We start from the raw sequence: 25,208 nt of genomic DNA, 5'->3' as shown, positions 1-25,208 counted from the left end.
GGGGAGAAGAGGGGAGAGTTGACTTGTTTTGTCTGACTGCTTTCTCCTTTAAGTTTGTCCCAGTCCATCTCTCACTGTCCTCTCTGTGCCCAGCCTCTGCTGTCTGTCCATCTGTCTGTCTATGGGGAGGGAGGGAAAAGGAGTCTTTCAGCCCCAGACTCTGGGCCTCCATTCATTCCTGGGAAGAAGCTCTGTGGCTGAACTTTGCCCCTCCCACCCCACCCCCATGGTTCCCTGGTCCCTCTCCTAGAGAGGCCCCAGCTAGAGGATACAGTCCTGAATGCTCTGGAGAAGGCACTCCGCAGCTCCAGCCTCTCCTGAGAGAGTGTTCTGGAGCACAGTGCAGTTCCTTTCCCTATCTTTAGGAAGGGGTCCAAGTGTATAGTTGGAGAGGTGACCAAGACACCTCCAATACCCCTCTCCTCTCCTTGTCCCCCTGCCCAGCAGTGTCCCCTGCCGGCTCCGGCTCCGAAGCCAACTAAAGAGCAAGCCGCATGCAGGACCAGCTTCCCACCCTCAACCTGGAATTCTAAGTTCACCTCATTATAACTCCTACTCTCTTTCTTCTCCCAGAGGCCTCTCTGGCCCCATCAGGTCCCACCCTGCCCCACAGGAACACTTGTGGGAGATAGGCAACCCCTTGGCATGGCGCCTTGGTGATCCCAGACCTTTTCCCCTCTCGCAGATCCGGAGCGGAGCAGCCCTCCCATGCTGTCTGCTGACGATGCCGAGTACCCTCGGGAATACCGGACCCTGGGGGGTGGGGGCGGCGCCGGCAGCGGGGGCCGGCGCTTCTCCAACGTGGGGCTGGTGCACACTTCCGAGCGGCGGCACACGGTGATCGCTGCCCAGAGCCTGGAGGCGCTGAGCGGGCTCCAGAAGGCGGATGCTGACCGCAAGCGGGATGCGTTCATGGACCACCTGAAGAGCAAGTACCCACAGCACGCCCTGGCCCTGCGAGGTCAACAGGACAGGATGCGAGAGCAGGTGAGTGTGAGCTGGGGCCAGGATCTGTAGGGATCACTGGGATCTGGGGCAGAACTGGGAGCCTGGAGTTGGGGAGTTTTGTCTCCAGGGCCCTCTGGTCTTTTCTGGAGTCTGGGTCAGTCTCAGGTCCCTGCCATCTGCTTCAAGAGTTTGGGTGGGTATGGGCAGAATGTGGGAGGAAGGGGCTGGAAGGTGTGTCTCGGAGGCCAAAGGGATGATTGAGAGAAAGGGAAGGGCCTCTGGGCACTGAGGCTACTGGCCTGGATCCAGTGGGAGAGCTGAAATGCTTGGCTGCGGCCTCTCTCTTGGCCTTGGAAAAATTGGAAGGTTGTATTTAACCTGTCCCTAGTCCTAGTTTGAACAGAGCCCAGAACAGATTCCCAGCACTGTCTCCTGTGTGACTGACCTGGATGCCTCAGTATCCCTTGACTCTCACTGCTCTCTCCAAGTAAGGCTTAGGGAGGGCCTGGGGCCTCTGCCTCTGGCCTAGGGCCAAGGGCTAGAGGATGCTTTCCTTCTCAGTCTCCCCCAGCCTGGATTCCTTAATGCTCCTCTCTGCCCAAGCACCAACTTTTTTGAGAATTTTTTTTCTCTCAGGACTAGTATTCTGTGTTTAGCCCTGCATCGTCGAGAGGGCCATCATGGCGGATGTGTCTCAGCTCTGGAAACTTGGGAAATGTCCCTTGTGGGAGAAGGATGACAGTGGGTCCCCCATCAGCATCCCATCAGTCACCCAGTTCCTTTCCCAGAAGCTCCTCAGTGTGGCTAGGGATCAGAGGATGGATATGTTCCCCTCACCATAGAGACAGTGGTGTGTTTCTGTGACCCCCCCCCCTACTTGCCCCGACATGTCCTCTCTATCTCTGTCTGGCTTTTGCATTTTCCCTGACTCCAGAGTCCCCTTAGGAGCACGATCCAGGTTGATGAGGACCAGGAGGAGTTTTAGGCTTAGCTAGGTCCCTAACCTCCTTAGGGGATCGGTGGAAAGAAGATTAAACATTGTATGAGAGTCCTGGTCAGTTGTCTGTGGGGACCGGGGTGGGCAGTGGGGGTGTCTGAGGATCAAAGATAACAGTTGCACTGGCCTGATAGAAGGCTGCCTGGTGGAGGTGCTCCCTCTATGAAGCTTAGCTGAACAGAGGAAGAAAATACTGTATCAGCAGGTTCCGGGCAGGCAGCATGGGCTTGAGTGGACTTGGGACATGGCACAGAGGTTCCCTCTGGCTGGTGCAGAAGACTGGGAGAGGCAGGCGGTGTTTCAGTGTGTCATGTGGGGGCAGGCTGGTAATGTGTGGTGGGCCAGTAGAGACCAGGAGGGTCCTATTTGCAACAAACAGTAAACTGAGGCTGGGAGTTGGGTGACTTAAGGCAGGGGAAGGAGGAGAGGAAGGAAAGGAGTGTGTGGACAGAGTGGGAGGGGAGACTAAGCAAGGGTTGTTGGTTGCCTGGCCCTATAAGGGAGTGACGGGGGGGGGGGGGGGGGGAGAAAACATGAGGCTGGAGAGATGGCTCAGAGGTTAAGAGCATTGGCTGTTTTTCCAAAGGTCCTGAGTTCAATTCCCAGCAACCACATGGTGGCTCACAACCATTTATAATGATCTGGTGCCCTCTTCTGGCCTACAAGCAGGCAGAATACTGTATAAGTAATAAATAAATAAATAAATAAATCTTTAACAAGCAAACAAAAGACAAAAACCACACAGCCAAGGGCTGGGGCTGAGCTCGGCCTGGCATGCCGGAGCTGTGGGTTTGATTCCCAGCACTGCCCAAACTGGCTGTAAACGGCTCATGCCTGTCATCCCATTACTTTGGGAGTGGGTGAGGGGAAGATAATGAGAGTTCAAGGCCATCCTTAGTAGCCAAATTGGGCTACATGAGAACTGAAAGCAAACTTTGAGCTGACAGGGAGATGTCAGTCCCTGGGAAAGAAACAGAAACGGGTGAGAATCACAGGGTGGGGGTGGGGGTGGGGTGAGAAGTTGGGAGGGCGCTTCCCAGGATGCCAAGGGGCCACCTTATATACATTTCTGGACTCCAGAGGGACCATGGTTTCAGCAGACTTAAGAACAGTGAAGAGAAGCCCGGGCATGGTAGCGCACGCCTTTAATCCCAGCACTCGGGAGGCAGAGGCAGGCGTATCGCTGTGAGTTCGAGGCCAGCCTGGTCTACAAAGTGAGTCCAGGATGGCCAAGGCTACACAGAGAAACCCTGTCTTGAAAAAAAAAAAAAAAAAAAAGGCTACAGAGAGAAAGCCTGTCTTGAAAAACAAAACAAGAACAGTGAAGAGAGAGAGAAGAGAAAGAGAGGTGGGACTGGGGTGTGAGAGGGCCATTAAAGCAGAGTGTGATGGTCAGGGATGAGGCTGTGGGGCCAGCGGTGCCGAAGTCTAGGTGGGTCTGGGCAGAGGTGTGAAGACGCCGTGGAGGTCAGTTTCAGTGGTTCGGAGACCAGGCATGGTGAGAAACTGGACACCTTGGTCACACACCTGTCTGGGAGGTTTAGCAGGAAAAAAAAAATGTGAGTAGTCAGGTGGCGGCTTCAAGGGGCACCAAGCCTGGCATGGGACACTTATGTGCCTTGGTAGGAGGAGGCTGGTGAGCACTCAGGAAGGAATTAGCAAATACTTATGGAGTAGTGAATGGAAGCTCAGTCATGCTCTGCTCTGGTTCATCCCTTTCTCCTGTCCCACCCCCCGTCTGCTCCCTTAGAGGTTCAATGGCAGGACCCAGGGTCCCGTTCAGTTGGGTGGAGTACCCGAGCGTGGTGCAGCTGTGGTGTGAGGCTGGGAGAACATTTGGAGAAGGAATGGTTGGTTGGCAGAGAGACGACTCTGGAGCCAGAGGGCCAGGGGCAGGAGGAGAAGGTCCTGGAGGAGTCAAGTCTGGTGGCCTTGGGTAGGAGAAGGAAGTCACTTCTACAGAGATGGCAGAGACAACAGGAGTGAGGTCATTCCTGTCCAGTGACCCCCATCACTGTGAGGTCAGAGGTGTGACCTCTTTAGGAAGGAGAGGAGGCAAACGTTGACTGAGTGTGCCAGGAGGCAGTTGTGAACCGGAAATCAGAATTATCAGGTGGGGAAGGCCCCATCCTGTCATGCCAAAAAAAAAAAAAAAAAAAATTGGGGCCCGAGTTAGCGCACCACCCACCATGACTCTGACCATCTTCCCTGTGCCCTGGGAACTTACGTATGTCCATCCCTGTCTGCTTCCATCCCCAGCGGCTCCTGCCCGCTCCCCCTAATGGGGTGTCCCTTGCTTCACACACACAGGTCGGCGGCTGGACCGTGGACCCTGTGTGCCTCCTCGGCTCCCTCTGCTCCCACCTCCACAGCGACTCCAACCCTTCCTCCGGGGCTGGCCAGCCTGCCCAGGTGAGCCACCCATCTCCCCCGGAAAAATCCAAAAGAATCCATGGCGGGAGCTTGGCTTTGGGGAAGCCCTATTTTTTTGTGTGTGTGTGTGGGGAGGGATGCTGAACATTTTTATTTTTCACCTGTTCTCTTTTATGTACGAGCCCTCGTTTTCAGTAACCTTCCCATGCCCTGTAGTCACATCTCCCCTGACTGACTCCTCACCGTCACCTCCCCAAATCCAGTCGGAACCTTTTTGAGGGAAAGTTACAATTTAAAAACAAATCAACAAACCAATAAAGTTATTTCTCTCGTTTAAACAAGAGGACCTAGTCTTGTTCCTTGGGCTCTTAGGAGGCTCTTAATCTCATCTTAACTGCCCTGTCTAGGCTCCATAGTTCTGTTCTGAGGGGAGCCTGCCTCTCTCCCCCCCACCCCCACCCCCGTCTGACCACCAGGAAGTTCTGCGTGGTCTCTTCCTCTTACCCTTCTTGCACTTTTTAAAAAAGGACTAGGGCGTCTAGCAGTTGCTTCTGAGCCCCTCTCCCGGTTCCTCACTGAGCCTCATTTTTCATGATAGCATACATTTCAGCATATACTCCCAGCTCAGGCCTGGACACTGCCAGGGGAGAAATAACAGACATGGGGGGGGAGGGGGGGGGGAACAGGAGTTCAAACTGTACCTGAAGCCAGGGAGTTTCGGACTTGACGGTTGTTGTAGTAGAAGAAAGGCAGTGGCTGCCAGTTCACTGAGTGGAAGAGGTCCAGTTCTTCCTGCATTCAAGCTTGACTTTGCCAAGGAAAACGCGAAGAGATTGTGACCAGCTAGGATATGATGAACCTCCAGAGCTGGGGTGCCTGGACTGAGAGGAACTTATCCAGTAACAGCTTTGACCTACTGGGCATCCCTCTCAGGGCTTGGAGCTGTCTCCTTTCTGGCTCTCAGCCCCATTTAGGATGAACTTGGGGGAACAGAGGAACAAGGGACGCGTCTGTTCTGAAGGTCGGATGACAGGTGGGAGAGAGTTGTCTTGAGTGGCCATGTGTGTGGTGGAAACCATTGGCAGTCAGTGCAGTTGGGACAACGACAGTGATGTACGGAAGACAGGCACAGGATGGGCAGGCAGGTCCCTGTTACCTCAGGTCCTTTAGATGGAGTGTGGGGCAGGATTAGGGCTTTGGGTGAAGGGCCTGGCCTCCAGTGGCCTCAGTTGTGTCCTGTGGTGAGGTTAAGGTCTGTCTGGAATAACACTCAGATGGAGGAAAGAGAGTTTGTGGGGGACCTTTGCCCCAGAGCTTAATAGTAAGCCCAGGTTCTTGACATCTCTCTGTACATCTTATAGTCCTCCTACCAGGGATAAGTCTGAGGTTCGTTTTTTTGTAAAGCTAAGGCACAGAGACATTCCAGCAAAGGACCAGAGTTACACAGCAAGGCATGATGAGAGGCCAACAGGGAAATTTAGGCATCCTAGGCCTCCCAGACTTGGTCGGGGATTAAGTCATGGGAGGATTAAAGGGGCAAAAGGGCGCTGCTGAGTGGAGGCTAAGGACCGGGAGGGCGGGGGTAACTAAGACCTTTGGAGGTGGGTGCAGTGAAGAGGATCCTGGGAAGGGACCAGAGGTTAGACCAAGCCACAGCCCCTCCCCCGCGTTTAAGCTGTCTAACCTCGCTCCCTCCTGCTGCAACCCGAGTCCCGGGCGGCGGGCCGGCGTATCGGGTGACCGCGGCGACGCAGCCACCAGCCGCCTCTGCTCTTCGGCGGGGCTGCGCCGGCGGGGCCGCGCCGCGGGAGGGGGGCCGAGAGGAGATGCGCACGGCGGCAGCGCTACGCGCCGCGCCAGGTGGAGTCGCGGTTACCCGGGCGACCGGGGCCCGGGCCGGCTCGGCGGCGGCGACAGCTCTAGCACTGCAGCAAAGGGCACCGGCGGCGGCTGCGGAGGCGGCCGGGGGAGGGGAGAGCCCGCGCGGGTAGGAGTAGCGGGCCGTTCTCCCTCCCCCGCCCAACCTGGGATCCGACCCCCAGCGTGCACCTGTGGCCGCAGGTAAGGGTGAGCAGCTGTGGGGACTCGGTGGCCGCGTTGGGTTCAGCGGGAGGGGGGGGGGGGGGGGCGGGGACCTGGAGATCGAGTCCCGATCCGCGGCTCGGAGGACTAGGGGTGCGGGGCGCGCGACTGCAGCGGGTTTTCGATCTTGGAGAAACGCCCCCCTCCCTTCCTCCACCGCAGCAGGTGCCTTCCACGTGGGTCGGCCCCTCACCCCCAAATGCGGCAGGCGCCCCCCTCCCCCAACCTCAGAAAGTCATGACCTTCTGTGGTGCTCCCCGGCCCTGGACGCTATGTGGCTTCCGCAGCGCACCCCCTCCCCGCACACTCAGCTTCCGCAGGGCTCGGAGCTGCGGGTATCGCTGCAAACCCCTGGGGGAGGGCCGTGCGCGGCAAGGAGGTAGCAGGCTGGCGGCCACCGGGGCGTGTGGCGTAGCCGTAGGTTGGGAGCTGGCGTTTACGTAGATTCCAGTTCACAGGAGTTGGGAGGTGGGTGTGTGCGTCAGTCTGGGGACTAAGGAAGGGGGTGCGACTCGTGGCCGGCCTTCCTCTCCGGAGGATGCTCCCTAGGGCCCCGAGGTCAAGAAGGGGTCATGAGGACACCTAGCCTACCCCCGAGACATTTGCCCAAGGGAAGAAGGGGAAAGAGCTGAGGTAAGGTCGGAATGGGGATCCGTCCGGCCCCTCAGAGGCTGGAATGGGCGGAGGAGGGCCAGCTCTAGGACAGACAACCCCAAGAAAAAGTACTGGATGTACCGGAGAGGCGTGATAGGGGTTAACTACTAAGCCCGGAGGGGGAAAAAAGCTGTTCCCTCCACTCTGGAGAGGGAGGGGGGGGTGTAGCTTACTTCCTCGGCACCCTGGGGAAGTCCCCTCCCCCATGGCTGAAAGCTTAGTCCTGAGGGATGGGTTGGCTCTTCTGTTGTCCCAGCTCCTCCAAGCCTTCCCTGTCAGTTTCTCTGCTGCTCAGCTTTTTCTTTTGCGGTCCCTGAGTTCTGGGAAGGCTAACCCTCCCTGCGCTTGCCTTTGGTGAGGTCTTGTAGGGGAAGAGCAGAGGGAACAAGATCCCTCCTGTCCCTGCCTTTTATTTTTATTTATTTGAGATGATTTTCTATTATATGTATATATACACATACAATGCATATTATATATATTGAATATATACACACAATAATATATATATCTGGCTGTCCTGGAACCTGGCCTTGAACTCTCAGAGCTCCACATGTCTCTGCCTCCCAAGTGCAACACCAAGATCCCTGCCATTCTTTTGGGGGTTTTGTTTGTTTGTTTGTTTTTGTTTTTTGGAGACAGGATTTCTCTTGTAGTCCTGGCTGTCCTGGCCTCGCTTTGTAGACCAGGCTGTCCTCGAACTCACAGTGATCCACCTGCCTCTGCCTCCCGAGTGCTGGGAGTAAAGGTGTGCGCCACCACGCCTGGCTATCCCTGCTATTCTTTGAGGGTTTCCTAGACCTGTGACATGCTTAGGAAAAGGCTCAGAACAGCCCTGGCTAGGAGATGGAGGGAGGGGAAAGCAGGCCTAGCGTTTAGAACCACACCTCTTCCCTGCTGGCCTTGCCTGGCTTGCTTGGTTGGCATTTGTTCGTTGCCACAGATTTGTTGAGGACATTGCTACATAGCAGGTGTGTGTCAGGCAGGGGCTGAGGAAGGGGGTAAGGGTGTGGATCAGAGGTGTCCCTCTTGCACAATAGGGGAGGAACTTCTGCTCCCTGTCAGCAGGGTGGTCCCATGGGTTAACACCTGGAAGAGTGGTTGGTGGCCCATCTCCCCTGGGGTTTCTCCCTGCTGCAATTTTCCCCTCCAAGGACAGTGAGTTGCTGGGAGACCATGTAGCTGGGGCCAGCAGAAAGGATTCTTCTTCCCAAGTTTGAAGAGAGGACCAAGGAAGGAGACAAGGCTCACTTGAGAAGGCTCTGACCCTCAGAGCTGTAAGTCCTAGGGCCCAGACAGCAGTGACATTCGTCCATGTAAGTCCCTTAAACACAAATACAGCTCCCCTTCCATCTGTACCCTTCCCAGAGCTAGGATGACCTTTCCTATTTACTGACACCAGCCACCCTATTCCCTTGGGCGTGTTTGTGAGCCTGGGCCTTCCAGGCACTGACTAGTGGGTGTGCACAGGCCTTGGAACCCACGGTGAGGGCATAGTCAGTGTGGCTGTAGCCAGATCTTGTCTGTCTATCATCTAGGGACACCAGTTGCGGGTCCCTGTTGTCTATACCAGGTACCCCGAGTCCCTTGTGCTGAGACTGATGACAGAATTAGGGATGGGACAATTCCATCTTGATTCAGGATATCAACTCTTCTGACACACGATTGATGAGGCCATTGTAGCCGTTGGATACTGGCTGAAGGTGTCCTGACCCAGCTGGTAGAGGGGAACAGACAAAAGACATTTTCTCTGAGCCTGTGTGTACTTTCCCTATTGCTCTAATGAAAATTACATTTATTTATGGGGGTGTGTGTATGGGGACGGGGAATGCTCTAGCCAATGGTGTGTATGTGTAAGTGAGAAGGCAGTGTTCGGGAGCTGGTTCGCTTGTTCCACCATGTGAGCTCCAGGTGTCGAACTCAGATCATCAGGCTTGGCGGCAAGCACCTTTACCCACTGAGCTGTCCTGCTGGTCCTTGCGTACTATTCCCTGTAGCTGGTGTTTGTGTATGTATGTGAATGGGTGTCCATGCCCCTATGGCTTTAGGGTGTGCTGAGGGTGGGTGTGACCAGTCTTAGCACCCTCTGTGTCTTTGACTGGGCGTAGTGCTAGCTAGGGTCCTTGGTGTGTGTGTGTGTGTGTGTGTGTGTGTGTGTGTGTGTGTGTGGTATATATGGCTCTGAATCAGGTGACCTCTAGTGCTGCATGCTTTGGTGGGTGTGTTTGTCGGTCTGGGCATGTTTGTGACATCCTTAGGTAGACAAGGATGTGTCTGAGTCCACCAGCTAGCTGCAGGAACAACACTGCATGTCTTAAGGAGCTGTGGGTGGCTCCTGTGCCCACTGTGGGGTGGGTATGGAGCGGGAGGTCTTCTCTGCAGAGCCGTCCATCATTTCTGGTCCGCAGACTTGACTTTCAGCACAGACCTTTCCGAGTCCGTAACCTGCCTCTGCTGTCTCCTGTGATGCCAGTACCCATGCTTCCCCGTCTACCCAAGGTCACAGGAGCTGTGACTCAGGTCTTTAAGCCCTGTCCCCTCCTGTGGTACCCTTCAGGGTATCCCCCCGGCACGCTGGGGGTGCCCTGTGTCCCTACAGCCTTTGCTGATCCCTTCTCCTGCCAGAAATGTGCCTGCCTGCTTTTCATCTTTTGGAGCCAGTAAATTGGGAGAGAAAAGAATTGTGGCTCAGGTGCATGCGTGTGTAGGGTGATGGGAAATAGACTTCACCCCGGATCCTAGTTGACATCACTCCCACCCTGAAGAGCTGCCAGTGTCAAGTCTTCAGATCAGTAGCCATCCTTACCCGCTTCCCAGCTCTTTCCTGCCCCCAAAGCATCTGGGGGGGCGGGTTGTACAGGGCACCACAGCCCGATGTCTTCCCAGTAGGAATCCTCGAGGTCCCGCCCCTCTGCCAGTGCCTCTGAGGCCTGGAGAATCTTGCCTGCTCGTGCCAGGCACCCTGGGGCCAGGCCATCTGCTGCCTCTGTCCTCCTGCTGAGGCTGGCACCGGTCAGCAGGGTACCCTCAGCTTTGCCAAGGACCAGCCCGTTCCTCAGGGCTGTCCTTCTCTTGTTGCCAGCCATCTGGAAGGGCCTTCTGGTCTCTAGGGAGGACAGGGCGACCCCTGTGTTCCTGAGAGCTAGGAGAAGCCTCAGGCCCCCTTCCAACTCTTCTCGGCCATCTCTGTAGCTCCAAGTGCTGCCCAAGCTCCCCATCCACTGCCCAGTGCCAGAGGTCACTGGCGTCAGTCCACTTTTCTCCACAATCCTTGCACATCCTGACACACGGGCCTTGCCTACCCTGGCCTTGGTCCCAGCCACCACCATCTACTTCCTGCCCTCAGCCTCATGGGGGTTCCATTCCTTTTTCACTATGTTTCCTTCGTGGGTTTTCTGTACTTTGATTTGTAGATGTAATTCCCATTAGAGGCTCTCCGGCATTTAGTCTTCTCCTTTGACCTCTCACCCTCTTCAGCTTCTTCCCAGCCCCATTACCTGCTCCAGGGTACCTATAAGCTATCTGCTCTGCTCAGCACAGCTTTCTCCCCAGTCTCCAGCTCTTCCCTTTTCCAGCCGAGCTGGAATGCCATCTTTTCTGGGACATTTCACCTGGCCTTAGCACAACCACCGCCATCTCTATCCCATGGTCCAGATTTATCACTGCCCTCCCCTCAAATCTTTGATCGCTGTCTCATGGTCATCTGTGCTTTTTCTGACCTGTAGCTCTCCCTGAGATCAATTACTATGGCTAGGAAGACACTTTAAACATCTGGACTGCTCTATCCTGCTCCCCAACCAGCAGACCTGGAACTTGCCCATCCTTGGTGAACCAGGATGGTCCAGCCTCAGGAGAGAATTGAGAGGCACAGGCATTGGCTAGTGTTTGCTCCCCAGGGGGTGGAGGCCCATGTCCCAGGGTTGAGTACTGAGAATCTCTGATCTGTTCCTGTCCCACTTCCTGGCAGACCCCCTTATAACCATCTCTTCTCTTATTTCCATCAGCAACCAAACTACTGGAGTTTCAAGGTCAGTGCGCGATGCTTCTGCCTCTGTGACAACTGCATGTCCTGCCTTCCCCTTCCTGCCTCTGCCTTGCACACGCTTCGCACTGGGGTGTGCGTCTGCACGGGCCTCCTCCTTTTCGGGCGGTGGGCCTGGGGCTGTCGGCTATGGCTGCTGCTTGGGGGAGAGTCTGGGTTTCTCTACCAGGGGCTTATGGATCCAGAGTGGGCGTTTTAACACCACCACTGGAGGTTTGGTCCCCAGCTCTCCCAAGCCTACTAGAGGAATTTTAGAATGAGAAGGGTTTCTGACATTTCTCAGCCTAGAGAGTCTGCTGATGGAGGCAGGAAACTGAACTCATAAGTTCCCTGTGGAGCCTGGACCATGAACTTACATTGTCCCTCTAAGGAAGACCTTATGGCTGCTCTTTTATTATTATTATTTTTAGCTCCCTACCATGATCAGGCAAACACACTTGCTCTGTACTCTTAAATTTGTTCCCCTTGGGGGTCAGGCCTGGGGAATGGGTGCTTTCCAAGGTCCTCTGGACAGTTTGTATTATCAAGAACTGGAATGCTATCTCCCCACTCCCAGGACACCATGATGCCCCTGGGGGGAGCACCCTTGGGCATTCCTTGGCCCCCACACCCAGAGCTGGGTGAGACAAGTCCTGCCTCGGCCTCCTGCTGTGGCCTCTTGTCTGAGATCTGTGGTCCCTTGAACCTCAGACACTATAGAAGGCTCACAGGCTACCACCCAGACTTGCCAAGTGTCCCATGTGCAAACATTTTTTTTTTTTTCTCCTGCCAGAAGCCTTTGAATCAGGATATCATGGACTGCTGTATCTATCTGACAACCCACCTCTCTGGAGGGGGCAGGAGAGAGGAGAGGGTGTGGACCTGAGGGTCTGATGGCCTAGTGGTGAATTCTAACTCACTCCTAATTAGCCTACTGGGCTAGCACAGTAAATTCCTCCGGGCTTTGTTTTCCCGCTTTGGAAAGCGAACAAGCATCTTCATCATGGAGGTGGTCTCCCACTCCTGTGGTGGGGATCGAACTTTGAGCATACAGTCTACCACCGAGTCACCCCCACTAACTCTTAGAGAGTATCATTTTTGTTTGTTTGTTTGTTATCGTTTGGTTTTGAGACAAAGTCTTCCTGGCAGGGCTGGAACAAGCTATGTAGGACAGGCTGGCCATCAGCGTGGAAAGAGCCACCCGTGCACCGTCATATCCAGCTCCCCAACCTCTTTTTCACCTTTTATTTTGAGACAGGGTCTTGCTAAGTTGTCCAGGCTGACTTTGACCTATGTCTGTAGTTCAAGCCTTGAATTTGTGATCCTCCTCCCTTAGCCTCCTAAATTGCTGTCCTATCATCAAGGCTGACTCCGAGACTGGAGAGATGAGAAAAACGCATGTCCCAGGCAGTTTGCTCTGTTAGGAAGCCTCACCTGGGAGCTGGCTTCCTCAGCTGTGGGCTCTGCCCTGATTTCAACTCTGGATGCTACAGTTGATTTTTAGAGTTTCATAAGAAGTCTTGAGCCCCAGGCTTCACTCACAGAGATGCCCACTAAGGGACGATGGATCCTGGGAAGAGAGTTTGTGACCCCTCCCAGGTGCTTCTGCCCAGGCCTGTAGACAGCTGTTGGGAGCTCAGAGCTTGGTTTGACTGCCCTCGCCCGGGCTCCCACATCCTGGCCCAAGGCCAGGTCTCATTAGTTCTTTGGTGGAACAGGCCCAACGACTGCCTCCCGTGGCAGCCCCTTCTTCAAGTTCTATTTGAATTCCTGTTTCCTTCTCTTGCCATCTCCTGTGGCCAGCGTGTCTAACCCGTGACCACACATGGCTGTCAGTGTGGCCCAGCACAAAATCACAAACGTATTTAAAACATTATAATAAGATTTGCTTTGTGGGTTTTTTTTGGGGGGGGGGTAATTTTTATTCAGTTTTCAAGTGTGGACTTGGTAGATGAGAGTGTCACATTGCCATGTCAGAAGTTGGACATGTCTGCTAGTGGCTTCTAGATGTCTCATTTTTCTCTGCTTTGGTGGTGGGGTAGGGTGGGGAGCAGAAAGAAGTATTAGTAGCCTCTCCCTCTCTGTAGGGTTTTCTATAATGGTAGAAAGGATGAAAAGATGCCCGTGGGGCTAGGGTGGAGTCAGGAGCAGGTAGCGAAAAGGGCGTGGCTATCTTTTCTCCTAGAGTTTCTGTTTTTGTGGCCAGCCATCCCCAGGACACTGGCCATCGTCACGCTGGTCATGCCCTCCTATCCTGATATCTCATCTTGCCAGCAGCTTCCTTCCGTAGCCCCTCGTCGACCCCAGCCTGGGAACCACTGACCTTTCAGTTGCCTGGCAACCCCATGCCCACCAGCCTGGTCCACACTTCCCCACTACTGCATAGGCTTCCCACTGGTGGCTTCTCTGAGGATGAAGGCGGGAGGATCCCTGTCCCCGCTGGTCAGCTTAGAGCTGAAGCACAGGTTCCACAGTCTGGATGCGAGACCCCCCAAGCAGACATTCCAAGCCCGATGTCCTCCTTGCTGGTCAAGTTGCATTTGAGGCTGGAAGTTCCTCTGCGGCCCCTCAAGTCTAATGTTCCATTCCCCACCCCACCCCCAAAGCTCTCAAGGCCACATTGAGGACAGCTGAGCACACTGCTTGTTGGAGGACGCTCTTCCTTTCCAAGAGTGCTAATTGGATTGGAACACTAAATTGACTTAATATGAAGATGGAGATTAATTAGAGGATAATCAGGATTTGGGGGGCGGGAGGAAGGCACTGAACAGGTGAATACATTATTCCTTTTTAGAGGTAGGTTTGTCAGGTTGGGTGGTGCTTCGCTGAATTTCCACAATCAGGAGGCAGCCACAGGAGGATGGACACAAGTGTGAGGCCAGCCTGGGCTATACAGCCAGTACTCAGTGGGCCAGCCATGGCTACAGAGTGAGCCATTGTTCTCAAAAAACACAAACCAAAATGGGAGAGATGCCTTTCCTATTGTCTTTTCAATTGTATAAGTATTATGTTCCAACTGTTCAAAATTCAGTTTCATAAAGGAATAAAATGGGTAAGGAAAGCTCTCTCAGACTTGAGGTTGCTGATGTCGATGGCTTTAGGTGACTCATGAAGTTCGTTTTCAGATTAGGTCTCAGCAGTATAACCCAGGCTAGCCTCAAACTCGTGGCTATCCTCCTGCCTCAGCCTTTTCTGTGCTGGGATTATAGGCATGTACCAACATACCTGACTATGACAATAAGACTATTAAATACATTTTATAAATGTATAAATAAATATTATTAAATACGTTTTATTTTTTTCACGGTAGTAAGCTAACATGTGTATGTAGAATGCACATACCACAGAATGGCGTGACCCTGACTCATTGCCCTTCTCCTGTAAATAACTTAAATGAAAGCCAAACATGGTAGAGCATGCCTTTAATCCCAACAGTTGAAAGGCAGAGGCAGATGGGTCTCTCTGTGAGTTCAAGGCCAGCCTGGTCTACTTAGCCAGCTCCAGGGCAGCCAAGGCTATATAGTGAGACTATGTCTCAAACAAAACAAAACAAACAAACAAACAAAAAAAACCAACAAAAACCAAAACAAACAAAAAAATTAAACCATGGAGTATCTATATAGTAGCCAGGTTTAGTGTGGGGACAGGACAGAGTGGTAGAGGTTGTGGACCTGGCTGAGAGCCAAAAGTAGGAGCTAGAAGAACAATTGAAACTGAGAGATAGCACCACCCTCCCAAGAAACAGCGGGTCAGGCCTTTTTATGCCATCCTTCTCTCTGAGCTATAGCTCCAGGCCTTCATTTCGGGGAGGGGTACTGGGAATTGAACCTAGGGACTCACTGAATTATCTGTGACATCCTTCTCTACCCCAGCTCTAGATCACTCTCAGCTGTCATACTCACGACCAGCCAGGCTGTGTGACAGCGTGTGTACCCCAGGGAGGGGTGGAGCCAGGCACAGCGTACTTGTGTCCATCATACCTGGCTTTGTTCGCATGTACGCAGAGTGTACACTTTTTAAAGTTGTGGTCCAGTGTATACTTGAGGGTTTGGGAGTCTTTCCTAGTTTTTAAGTCCTCTAAGTCAGTGGCTCTGGACACAGACACCTCCCGGGGTCGAAAACCTGGGGTCTCTCATTTGCTGCGATTTCTCCCTGCTCCCCAAGCCCCCTGAACTCCATGAAGAATAAACCCGCCGCTCACACACCCGATGCTGCCGCTTAATTAATGTCTGGAACTAATGCTCCAATTTGCTCAACAATTCTGCTGCTCACCTCGGTGACAAATTTGTGTTGTTTTGTTGTTCATTGGAAGCTTAAAATAGCAGGCGGGCCCACGGGTCCAATTCAGATGGTTTCTTGTATGGCCTCCCAGGGTGCCGCAGTCCTTAGCCCACTGCCTACCTGCTGGGTGCCCCAGGGAAGCCAAGTTGGGGGAATCTTTTCTGCAGCTACCCACTGAGTCTGGAACCCAGGAGACAGAACGGTCTTCTGAATGTGTGTGCATGTGTTGCTGGCTGGCCGGTGCTCCGGGGCCCAGATGGAGGTAGTGGCAGAGCAAGAGATGGGGGTGGGGGCTCATGCTTGGTGCCTCTCGCTCTGCCCTGCCCCTGCAGACCCGCAGCTCGCGCCATACTCAGGGAGCCCAGCCAGGGCTGGCAGACCAGGCAGCCAAGCTGTCCTACGCCTCGGCTGAGTCGCTGGAGACCATGTCCGAGGCCGAGCTGCCCCTGGGCTTCAGCAGGATGAACCGCTTCCGACAGAGCTTGCCTCTCTCGCGCTCTGCTAGCCAGACCAAGCTGCGCTCACCAGGTACTGCCCAGCCTGCTCGTCTTCCGGCCCTGCCACAGCTCCTTCCCTCCCCCCCCCCCCCCGCCCCCCCCCCACCGCTTCACCCGCCCGTCGCTACCCCAATCTCCTGCCACTCCCTTCTCTAACTGCTGTCACCGCCTCGAAGTCCTCGCTGTCCTCAGAGCTATTTCCCTTAGGCTCTCTCAGCCCCCTCGTCAACCCTTTTTTTCTTCCTCTAGGCTTTTAATTTTTTTCTCTCCTCTCCAACTTTCCCGACTTTCCTGCAGTTTCTGTCCCACCAGCTCCAGCCCCCAGCCCTATTTCCGCGTCCAGATTCCAGCTACTTGGGGGTCCAGTGGGTTCTTTGAGAGGCGGGTGCTAGCCAGAGGCATGAGGAGCGCGTGGGTGCATTTGCACTCTGGGGCGGCCTCCAGCCTCAGACCCTGCCGCTGTGGGACCGACGCCGTTCCTGAGGGCTCACCGCACTGCTCCCCTGGTGCCCGGCGGGCTGACACAGGCAGTGACCCTGAGGGCCGCGTCTCCTTCGCAGGGGTCCTGTTTCTGCAGTTCGGAGAGGAGACGCGACGTGTACACATCACGCATGAGGTCAGCAGCCTGGACACGCTGCACGCACTCATCGCGCACATGTTCCCGCAGAAGCTCACCATGGGCATGCTTAAGTCGCCCAACACTGCCATTCTCATCAAAGACGAGGCGCGCAACGTCTTCTACGAGCTGGAGGATGTCCGGTGGGCGTGGCCCCAGGGGGGGTGGGTGGACTTCCCCGCAGCCCTCTTAAAGAGTGCTGGACCCCTGGTGGCTCTCTTCCCTAGATCCCCTTTCTCTACCCTTTGCCTCCTCCTTCAAGCCCTAGAGCCCCATCCTCTCTGCTAAATCAGCCAATCCTGTGGGTTTCCTCTGGCGGGAGGCTGTGAAATGACATGTGGAGACCCCCTCCCTCTCTCTGTCTCTGTTTGTCTTTCTGTCTGTCTGTGTTACACACTCGTGCTTGCTTGCTAGTGGCAGGTATCCCAAGGTACCAGGAGACACTGAGTATAGGAGTTAGGAAAAGGAGGAAGGGTTGGGTGTCAGGGCCCTCTTGTCTGCCTGAAGTAGCTGCCTGCCCCCACTGTGCCCAGCTAGGGAGCACATAGTGACCCTCTGTCCCTCTCACTACCCTGACAGAGATATCCAGGACCGAAGTATTATCAAGATCTATAGGAAGGAGCCACTGTATGCTGCTTTTCCTGGTTCACACCTCACCAACGGTGACCTCCGGGTATGTCAGGGAGCACCCAAGGCACGGGTGAGACTGGGCAAATGGAGTTTAGGCAGAATACGGAGCTAGGGCGGGTTTGGAGATGGGAACTTAAAGGCTGAGACAAGGCCATTGCCCTTCCCCGTTGTCCACGCAAGATTTCTTTAAGGAGCCTTTAAATAGATATTTAGTAAGGCCGCTCTCCCAGCCACGCCCTTTTCTCTTCTCCTTCCTGGTCCCCATCAAGGATGGGATGAGTGTTGCCATTCTGATGTCTCTCCATCTGACAGTTTACCCCCATGCTGGGAGTACTGATGGGCAAGGGGCCCGGATGCAGTATGAGAGGAAAGGCAGAACAGAGGGGGGTTTCCTAAGCCTGGTTGGGGGAGGTGCAGGCTTCTCAAGCAAAAGGAAAGAAGTTCCCTTCGGGACTAGCTCCATGGGCTTTTCGGGCTGTCTTCTGCGCAGAGAGAGATGGTATACGCGTCTCGGGAGTCGTCGCCCACGCGGCGCCTCAACAACCTGTCGCCAGCATCTCACCTAGCATCTAGCTCGCCGCCTCCAGGATTGCCATCAGGGCTGCCGTCGGGACTGCCATCGGGCTCGCCCTCACGCTCACGCCTCTCGTATGCCGGGGGCCGCCCTCCCTCTTACGCCGGCAGCCCCGTGCACCACGCGGCTGAGCGACTGGGAGGCGCCCCGGCCAGCCAGGGCGTGAGCCCCAGCCCTAGCGCCATCCTGGAACGGCGCGACGTGAAGCCAGACGAAGACCTGGCGGGCAAAGCGGGTGGCATGGTGCTGGTGAAGGGCGAAGGCCTCTACGCCGACCCCTACGGGCTGCTGCACGAGGGCCGCCTGAGCCTGGCCGCAGCGGCGGGTGACCCGTTCGCATACCCGGGTGCGGGCGGCTTGTACAAGCGGGGCTCGGTGCGCTCGCTCAGCACCTACTCGGCCGCAGCGCTTCAGTCGGATCTGGAGGACTCGTTGTACAAGACCGGGGCCGGCGGTCCGCTCTACGGAGACAGCTATGGCTTCCGTCTGCCGCCCTCGTCCCCGCAGAAGCTGGCTGACGTGTCGGCGCCCTCCGGGGGACCCCCGCCACCGCACAGTCCCTACTCGGGACCGCCCAGCCGCGGCTCGCCGGTGCGCCAGTCCTTTCGCAAAGATTCGGGCTCCTCCTCGGTCTTTGCTGAGAGCCCTGGAGGCAAGGCCCGCAGCACCGGGAGCGCTTCGACGGCCGGAGCACCACCTTCGGAGCTCTTCCCTGGACCCGGGGAGCGCTCCCTCGTGGGGTTCGGGCCGCCGGTGCCAGCCAAAGACACAGAGACCAGGTGAGGGGACATAGGCGAGGCCACAGGGTAAGGGAGTGGCAGAATCTCTGGACTTAGGTCACAGGGGGCGACCAGAGTTCCTTCGATGTGGCAGGGAGGACATTGGAAGGATGGATGAAGTCGCAAGTGATGATTCTAGAGACTGGAGTTTATATCCCCCAAGCCTCAGTTTACCCAGCAGTAAAACGGAATGCTGACGCAGCTCTTTCAGTGCTCTGGCAGCAATGAGAGCTGTCCAGCACAGAGCCCAGCTGAAGTCCACGGGCGCAGGCTCGGGATGGGGAGGAGTTGGGCTTTTTGTTTTTGTATTTTGTGTTCTTGAGACAGGGTTTTAGTGTGCAGCCCAGGCTACTCAGATTCTCAGCAATCCTCCTGCATCAGGTCCCCCAACTGCTGGGATTTCAGGCTTGTAGGGCCCTGAGGTGGCGGTGATGAGAGGGACAGTGGAGAGCTGTGTGGCAGTCAGGGGAAGACTAGCTGTCCTCTGGTTGCTTATCTCAGGAGCCGGGTGTGGGGTGGGTAGGAAGGGTCACAGGTTCACAGGAGGGTGTGCTCAGAACCACCTTCCTCCCCAGGGAGCGAATGGAGGCCATGGAGAAGCAGATTGCCAGCCTCACGGGGCTAGTGCAAAGCGCCCTACTGCGAGGCTCAGAGCCCGAGACCCCAAGGTGAGACCCTTCTCCCAGTATCACTGTGTGGCCTCAGCTTGAGGCAGAGATATGGGCAGTGAGCTAAATTAGAAGCCCTGGACTCAGTTCTGCCTGTGTCTGCTGTGTGATTCTGAGTGACTCACTTTAAATTATTATTATTATTATTATTATTATTATTATTATTATTATTATTATTATTATATTCTAAGAGTGACATTTAAGGGTCCTATCCATTCAGCTTTGATGGTCTGAAGCCAGTGCAAGCCCCCATGATCATTTTCTTTTCGTTCCATCACAGTGAGAAGATTGAAGGCTCCAATGGAGCAGCTACTCCCTCAGCACGTGAGTGACCCTTCTCTTCCTCTCAGAGTCTTAGGGTTAGTTTCCTAATCTTTAAACTGGGGCACAACGAGTGAGTAGCCACATCATGGGACTTTCCACAGATTTCCACTTTACTCCTGCTAGGACTCCCCACTACTTAGGGTAGACAGTCTTGGCCATGTGCCTCTCTGGCTGGGGGGGTGGGGCTTCGAGTGGAGAGAATGGCCCCTCCCTTTCACTTTTTTGCTCCACTTTCCTTATGGCTCACCCTTCTGGTCCCTGTCAGCTGCGTGTGGGTCAGGCAGTCGGAGTAGCGGGGCCACTCCGGTGTCGGGCCCTCCCCCGCCCTCGGCCAGCAGCACCCCTGCAGGGCAGCCCACTGCCGTCAGCCGTCTGCAGATGCAGCTGCACCTGCGTGGCCTACAGAACAGCGCTAGCGACCTGCGCGGCCAGCTTCAGCAATTGCGCAAGCTCCAGGTACCGCTCCCTCCCGCCCCCGACTCTGCTGGCTGTGACCCTGCTCCCCAAGCGCTGTCCCACCTTTCCCCACCACCTAGCCTAGCGGAGTCTCTCATTGCTCAGTGGTCCTTTGAACCCCTTTCTCCGCTTCCCTTTCTTCTAGTTTCCACTTCCTCGTTAAAACTCAGTCCCCTCACTATGCCCCTTCCCCCTTCCTGAGCTCCATGCAGTATCTCTGGAGGCGGTCCTAGTTTCTTCATGCCCTGCATCCGCATCCATAGTCCCCACAGTCCCCTCAGCTCCCCCTTCCTGAGCCTGGGGTGGCTGCTCCGCCCTGCCTGGCAGATGGTCCCACCTGTCAGGAGCCTGGCATCATTGTGCAGACTCTTCAAGAGGGGCTCAGGGCTTGTCGGGTGAGGATAATGAACAGAGACAGGCTGAGGAGGCGGGCAGAGAGCTGCCATCTGGGCCACGGGTAAGATCTCGCCCACCCACGTCATTTGGGCTCAGAACTGGACCTTCATCTTGCAGTTTCCGCTACAGCGGTAAACCCTATCAAACTTCAATATGAATCCTTCACCCCAGATTCTGTCTCCACTTAGGGCTACCTGCGTCCACAGCTACACAGTCACACTGTCATCAGGGCTCTATCTAGTGTCACCCTTTGGCCACACAGATTATACTCCTCCAGTGTCCCACCCTGTACTGCTCTTTACTGTCGCAGCCACAGCCACGTCGCTTTGGGCGAAGCCCAGCATAATTTTGCCCGCCCCCCAACCGCCCATGAGCTCTATCATCTCCGAGATCTCCTGGGTTCTCCCCAACTCGGTCCTCGATCCCCGTTTCTGCCTGGACACAACTTCGCAGCAGCTCGCACCCTCAGCCCAGCAACACAGTCTTCTGTGGAGTTTTGCTTGCGCAGGGCTGCCCTCTGCCCACCCTTCCCCAGCAATATGCGTCCTCCTCCCACCCAGACCACGCATGCATCCTTGCGTCCCGCAGCTCCAGAACCAGGAGTCGGTGCGCGCGCTGCTGAAGCGCACCGAGGCGGAGCTGAGCATGCGCGTGTCGGAGGCGGCGCGGCGGCAGGAGGACCCGCTGCAGCGGCAGCGCACCCTGGTGGAGGAGGAGCGGTTGCGCTACCTCAACGACGAGGAGCTCATTACTCAGCAGCTCAAGTGAGACTGGGTCTCGATGAGTGGGCAGGATCGGGAGGGCGGCGGCGGGAGGGTGCGGGGGGGGGGGGGGAGGACGGGAGCCATAGAAGAGGGACGACTCACGATGACATGGCGTGGCTGGGGTGACCCAGTCTGATTTACATGGGCGCACAACTCTTTACTTCGGAATAACAGATGATGTTGGATGGTTCTGAAGTCTGGTTTCACCCTCCGCTGTGGCCTGATTTTCTCTATGACCCACAAACCTTTGGCCATCTGGCATAATTCCTGATTTCTTGTTTTCTGGCTTGGTGCCTGTCTCTGCCATGGTATTGCTTCCTGTGGCCTGCAGCTAAGTCTTATAAAGCCAGCTGTCAGTTTTCCTTCTACCTGCTGCTTGCTTGCTTTCTGACCTAAGACCTAGGCAACTTCATCCTTGCCTTGAGCAAGAAGGTGGAGTGCCCGAGTGGTTGCTGACCCCTTTGCCATCCTGATCCCTGAGACCAAGCGTCAAGGAAAGCCCCCCCACCCCTGCCCCCCAGTACTGTGAAGCTGAGCTCTAAGCAGTCTTGGAGGAGGAGGAACAGAGAACAACCCAACCTTGCTTAGACACAGAAGGGTTAACAGAAGACAGTCTGATCCAGATTTAGCAAATGGCTGTCTGGCCACAATTCCATTGTCTGGCACCTGTGAAGAGAGATGCTGCTGGTTTTCCTTGTCCATTCAGGAAGCAGCGCCCACCATCCAACCACAGCCTTTTCTCCTGAGTTACTTGGGCTGAGGCAAAGGCCTCTCTTCTACTTGTGGTCCTTTCTAGTGACACAGGGCTACAGGGCAGTAGGGGATCCAGATTTTTTTTTTTTTTTTTTTTTTTTTGAGTTCTTTTGGAAGCAGCTGAGGGCTTGGGTTGTACTAATGGGCTTGAGACCAGGGGAGACATGAAGGCTATTGGACAGTGCTACCCTACTTAAGTCATATTTGGAGCCACACCAGGGCTTCCATGAGGGGGGCAGGGTCCACAGCTCAGCCTGGGGGTCCGTGTAAACCTGGTGTGCATTTTGGCAACATTTAAGGCAAGGAGTCCTGTGACACCATGCAACTGAGATGCAGTAAGGGGCTGGGCTCATGTGGAAACGAGCCAGCAGCAGCAACTACAGGCCTCCACGGTGTTGTCCGGTGTGACAATTTAGTGACAGGCACAGCCTCATCTCTAAGAAGACCAGCTGCCCCCCATCCTGTCTTCCAGGGATTCTGTTTCCCCACGTCCCTGACTTTTCCTTGTCTCTTTCCGTTTTGCATAGAGGAGCTGGGCTGGGGATTTTCAAAAGGAGTTAGACTGAGACATTAAAGGGAAATTAAGGGCGCCATCAAAGCACCGAGGCAAAGGGATGAAAGGACCGAGTTGTGCTCTGGTCTTCGTGAGTGTCTGGATCCTGGCTTCCTGGGGGCCTCAGTTCTCCATTAACACAGAATCGCCATCCCCTATCCCTTATCACACGTATCTCACTATAGAGAACCCAGGAACTGCTGGTGGGATTCTCCAGCCTGGTGCTTGTCTCTTTTGAGTGAGGCAGGGGACTGGGTCCTGTGATGGTTCTGGTCTAGGCTTCAAGACCATCCCTGGCCTCCTACCCTAGCTCTCTTCTTCCCCCCCCCCCATTCCCCCCCCCCCCCCCCCCCCGCTCCCATGTTCATTTTCCTTTGTTCCTTCCTCTTTTCTGGTACCCTGCTGGCAGTTGAGGCTGGGCTTTGGTTTCATTCTTGCTGGGCTTACTCACCTGACTGTCTGGCGAAAGCCTTGGGCTCTCTCTGGATGTTGTTCCCTGGCTGAGCCTGTTGACTCCTGGAATCTGCTGACCCAGAGCTAGCTGTGGGAAAGGGCTGGTTTTTCCCAGTGGTGGGGTGAGGGCTTGGTGAGACAGCAGGCAGATGTGACAGCATTCCATTTGGAAGTGAGACAGAACAGAACCAATGGCTGAAGTCCCACCTGAGTAGACACTGCCACACCACAGAATAGATGAATGACCTTGAACTACTTTATTTTGGAGCCTCTGCCAGCTCCCTTTGGAAGACCACGTCTTATTTATTTATTTATTTAAGGCAAATGCTACAACAAAAAGCTCAAAGGTTAGGAGCACTGTCTGTTTTTCCAAAGGTCTTGAGTTCAATTTCCAGCAACCACCTGGTGGCTCACAACCATCTATAATGAGATCTGGTGCCCTCTTCTGGTTTGCAGGCACACATGTGGGTAGAATACTATATAAATAATAAATAAGTCATTTTTTTTAAAAAAGCAGCTGGGAGTGGTGGCTCATGCCTTTAATTCCAGCACTCGGGAGGCAGAGGCAGATGGATCTCTGTGAGTTCAAGGCCATCCTGGTCTACAAAGGGAGTACAGGACATCTAGGGCTGTTACACAGAGAAACCCTGTCTTGGACCCCTGTGCCCCCCCCCCAAAAGCTCCTAAGTCATTTAATGGTTCTAACGTAAAAGACATTAAGCTGGTGTAAGCCTGTACTCCTAGCACTCAGGAGGAAGAGACAGAAGATAACTTGTCAGATACATATACAGACATATATACATGTATAACTTCAGCCAGCCTGGGATATGTTGAGATCCTAACTCAAAAAAAAAAAAAAAATTAATTAAAGGGGTTAGAGAGACAATAACACTTATTGCTCTTGTAGTAAAAAAAAAAAAAAAAAAAAAAAAAGACTCAGATTTAGTCCCTAGCACCCATGTGGTTGGCTCACAGCCATCTCTAGTTCCAGAGGTTCTGTGTGTGCTTTTGGCCTCTGCAGGCACCAGGCCCGCACACAGTATGCATAAACTACACACACCTAAAGTTCAGCAAATATATCGTCCTAAAAAAAAAGAAAAGAAAAGAAAGATACATCTGTCTTTCTAACACTGTAGTCCCACATGCAGTCCGTCAGTGATCCGGACTGACGGAGGTTCTGTCCTGTTCAACATGTACCTCCCATAGTCACCCGGAAGATCACAGTCTTCATTACCAACCAGAAAGGGAAAGTGTGTAGAGAGAGCTTGCATGGGAGGTTATTATGGGCTAGAGCTACACAAGTGCCCTTTCCATCCCAATATCACTGGGTAGGCCTCAGCTGAATGCCCACTTTTTTCTTTCCTCCCCCAGAGACAGGGTTTGTCTGTGTGCCCCCGACTGTCCTGGAACACACTCTATAGACCTGGCTGGCCTCTGCTTCTCAAGTGCTGGGGTTAAAAGGCATGCACCAGCACCGTCCAGCTCCAATGTCCACTTCTAGTTGCAAGAAAAGCTGAGAAATGTAGTTTAGTCTTTGAGCCACTGTCTTTGTGTTAACTGGAAACAAGGCTCCCACCTCCCGGACTTGTTTTAATGTTAAAAATAAGGAACTGACTGTACAGGGCTGATGTGTATATATATATTCCTGCGTGAGAGTGAGAGACAGTACTGACTCAGGTTCAGCACCAAGATGACCTGCCTGCCTGTAGCAATTGTGTCTCTCACTCCTTCATCCTACAATTTAAAAATACTTAATTTTTTACAAAAAAATATTTTCTAAAATGATGTAACATATTGGTATCCATGTGTGGGTTATGTGTGTGTGTGTCCTCGTTCCGGCGGAGGACAGAGGTATCAAATTCCGCTGATGTGGGTGGGTGCTGAGAATCCAGCTTGGGTCCTCTGCAAGAGCACTGTGTACTCAAAACCGCAGAGCTGCCTCGCTAGCCCCAGTTCCACAGAGATGCACCTCGCGTCTGCTCTGCACCAGAGTCTGAGCTGGGAGATGTTATTCTTGACAGCTTTAGGCCAGTGGCACAGAGAGTTCACAAGCCAGCCAAGAAGAGCCTTGGGGGTTTAGGAGGCAGGAGAGACCCCCAACTCTGAGTGGGGAGACTGGGAGAGGTTTTTGTTTTTTAATACCCAAGCTGAGATTAGCATGGAAATTAGTGTGTGTGTACAGGGAAATGGAATCGTCTTAGGCCGAGAGTATGATTTATTTATTTATTGTGTATACAGTGTTTTGTTTGCATGTGTGCCTGCACACCAGAAAAGGGCATTAGATCACATTATAGATGGTTGTGAGCCACCATGTGGTTGCTGGGGATCACACTCAGGACCTTTGGAAGAACAGCCAGTGCTCTTAACCTCTGAGCCATCTCTCCAGCCCCTA

General features: G+C 54.3%; 1 protein-coding gene across 3 annotated transcripts in view; it reads left to right on the top strand.

The window, feature by feature from the left end:
• Positions 1-25,208, top strand: part of Srcin1 (SRC kinase signaling inhibitor 1) — a 65,916-nt gene that overhangs the window by 21,948 nt on the left and 18,760 nt on the right. For 2 of the 3 annotated variants that reach the window (XM_051158425.1, XM_051158426.1), the window contains 11 exons: positions 686-987; positions 4,256-4,357; positions 11,056-11,079; positions 15,686-15,881; positions 16,411-16,609; positions 17,046-17,139; positions 17,587-18,449; positions 19,025-19,117; positions 19,398-19,441; positions 19,707-19,897; positions 20,882-21,057. In XM_051158425.1, the coding sequence (XP_051014382.1) occupies positions 686-987; positions 4,256-4,357; positions 11,056-11,079; positions 15,686-15,881; positions 16,411-16,609; positions 17,046-17,139; positions 17,587-18,449; positions 19,025-19,117; positions 19,398-19,441; positions 19,707-19,897; positions 20,882-21,057 (2,284 nt within the window). The remainder of the gene's footprint in view (positions 1-685; positions 988-4,255; positions 4,358-11,055; positions 11,080-15,685; positions 15,882-16,410; positions 16,610-17,045; positions 17,140-17,586; positions 18,450-19,024; positions 19,118-19,397; positions 19,442-19,706; positions 19,898-20,881; positions 21,058-25,208) is intronic. The other variant, XM_051158427.1, reaches the window with a different exon arrangement.

This window comes from Acomys russatus, chromosome 16, assembly GCF_903995435.1.
Source record: "Acomys russatus chromosome 16, mAcoRus1.1, whole genome shotgun sequence".
Taxonomy (NCBI): domain Eukaryota; kingdom Metazoa; phylum Chordata; class Mammalia; order Rodentia; family Muridae; genus Acomys; species Acomys russatus.
This window is presented reverse-complemented; position numbering and strand designations above follow the sequence as displayed.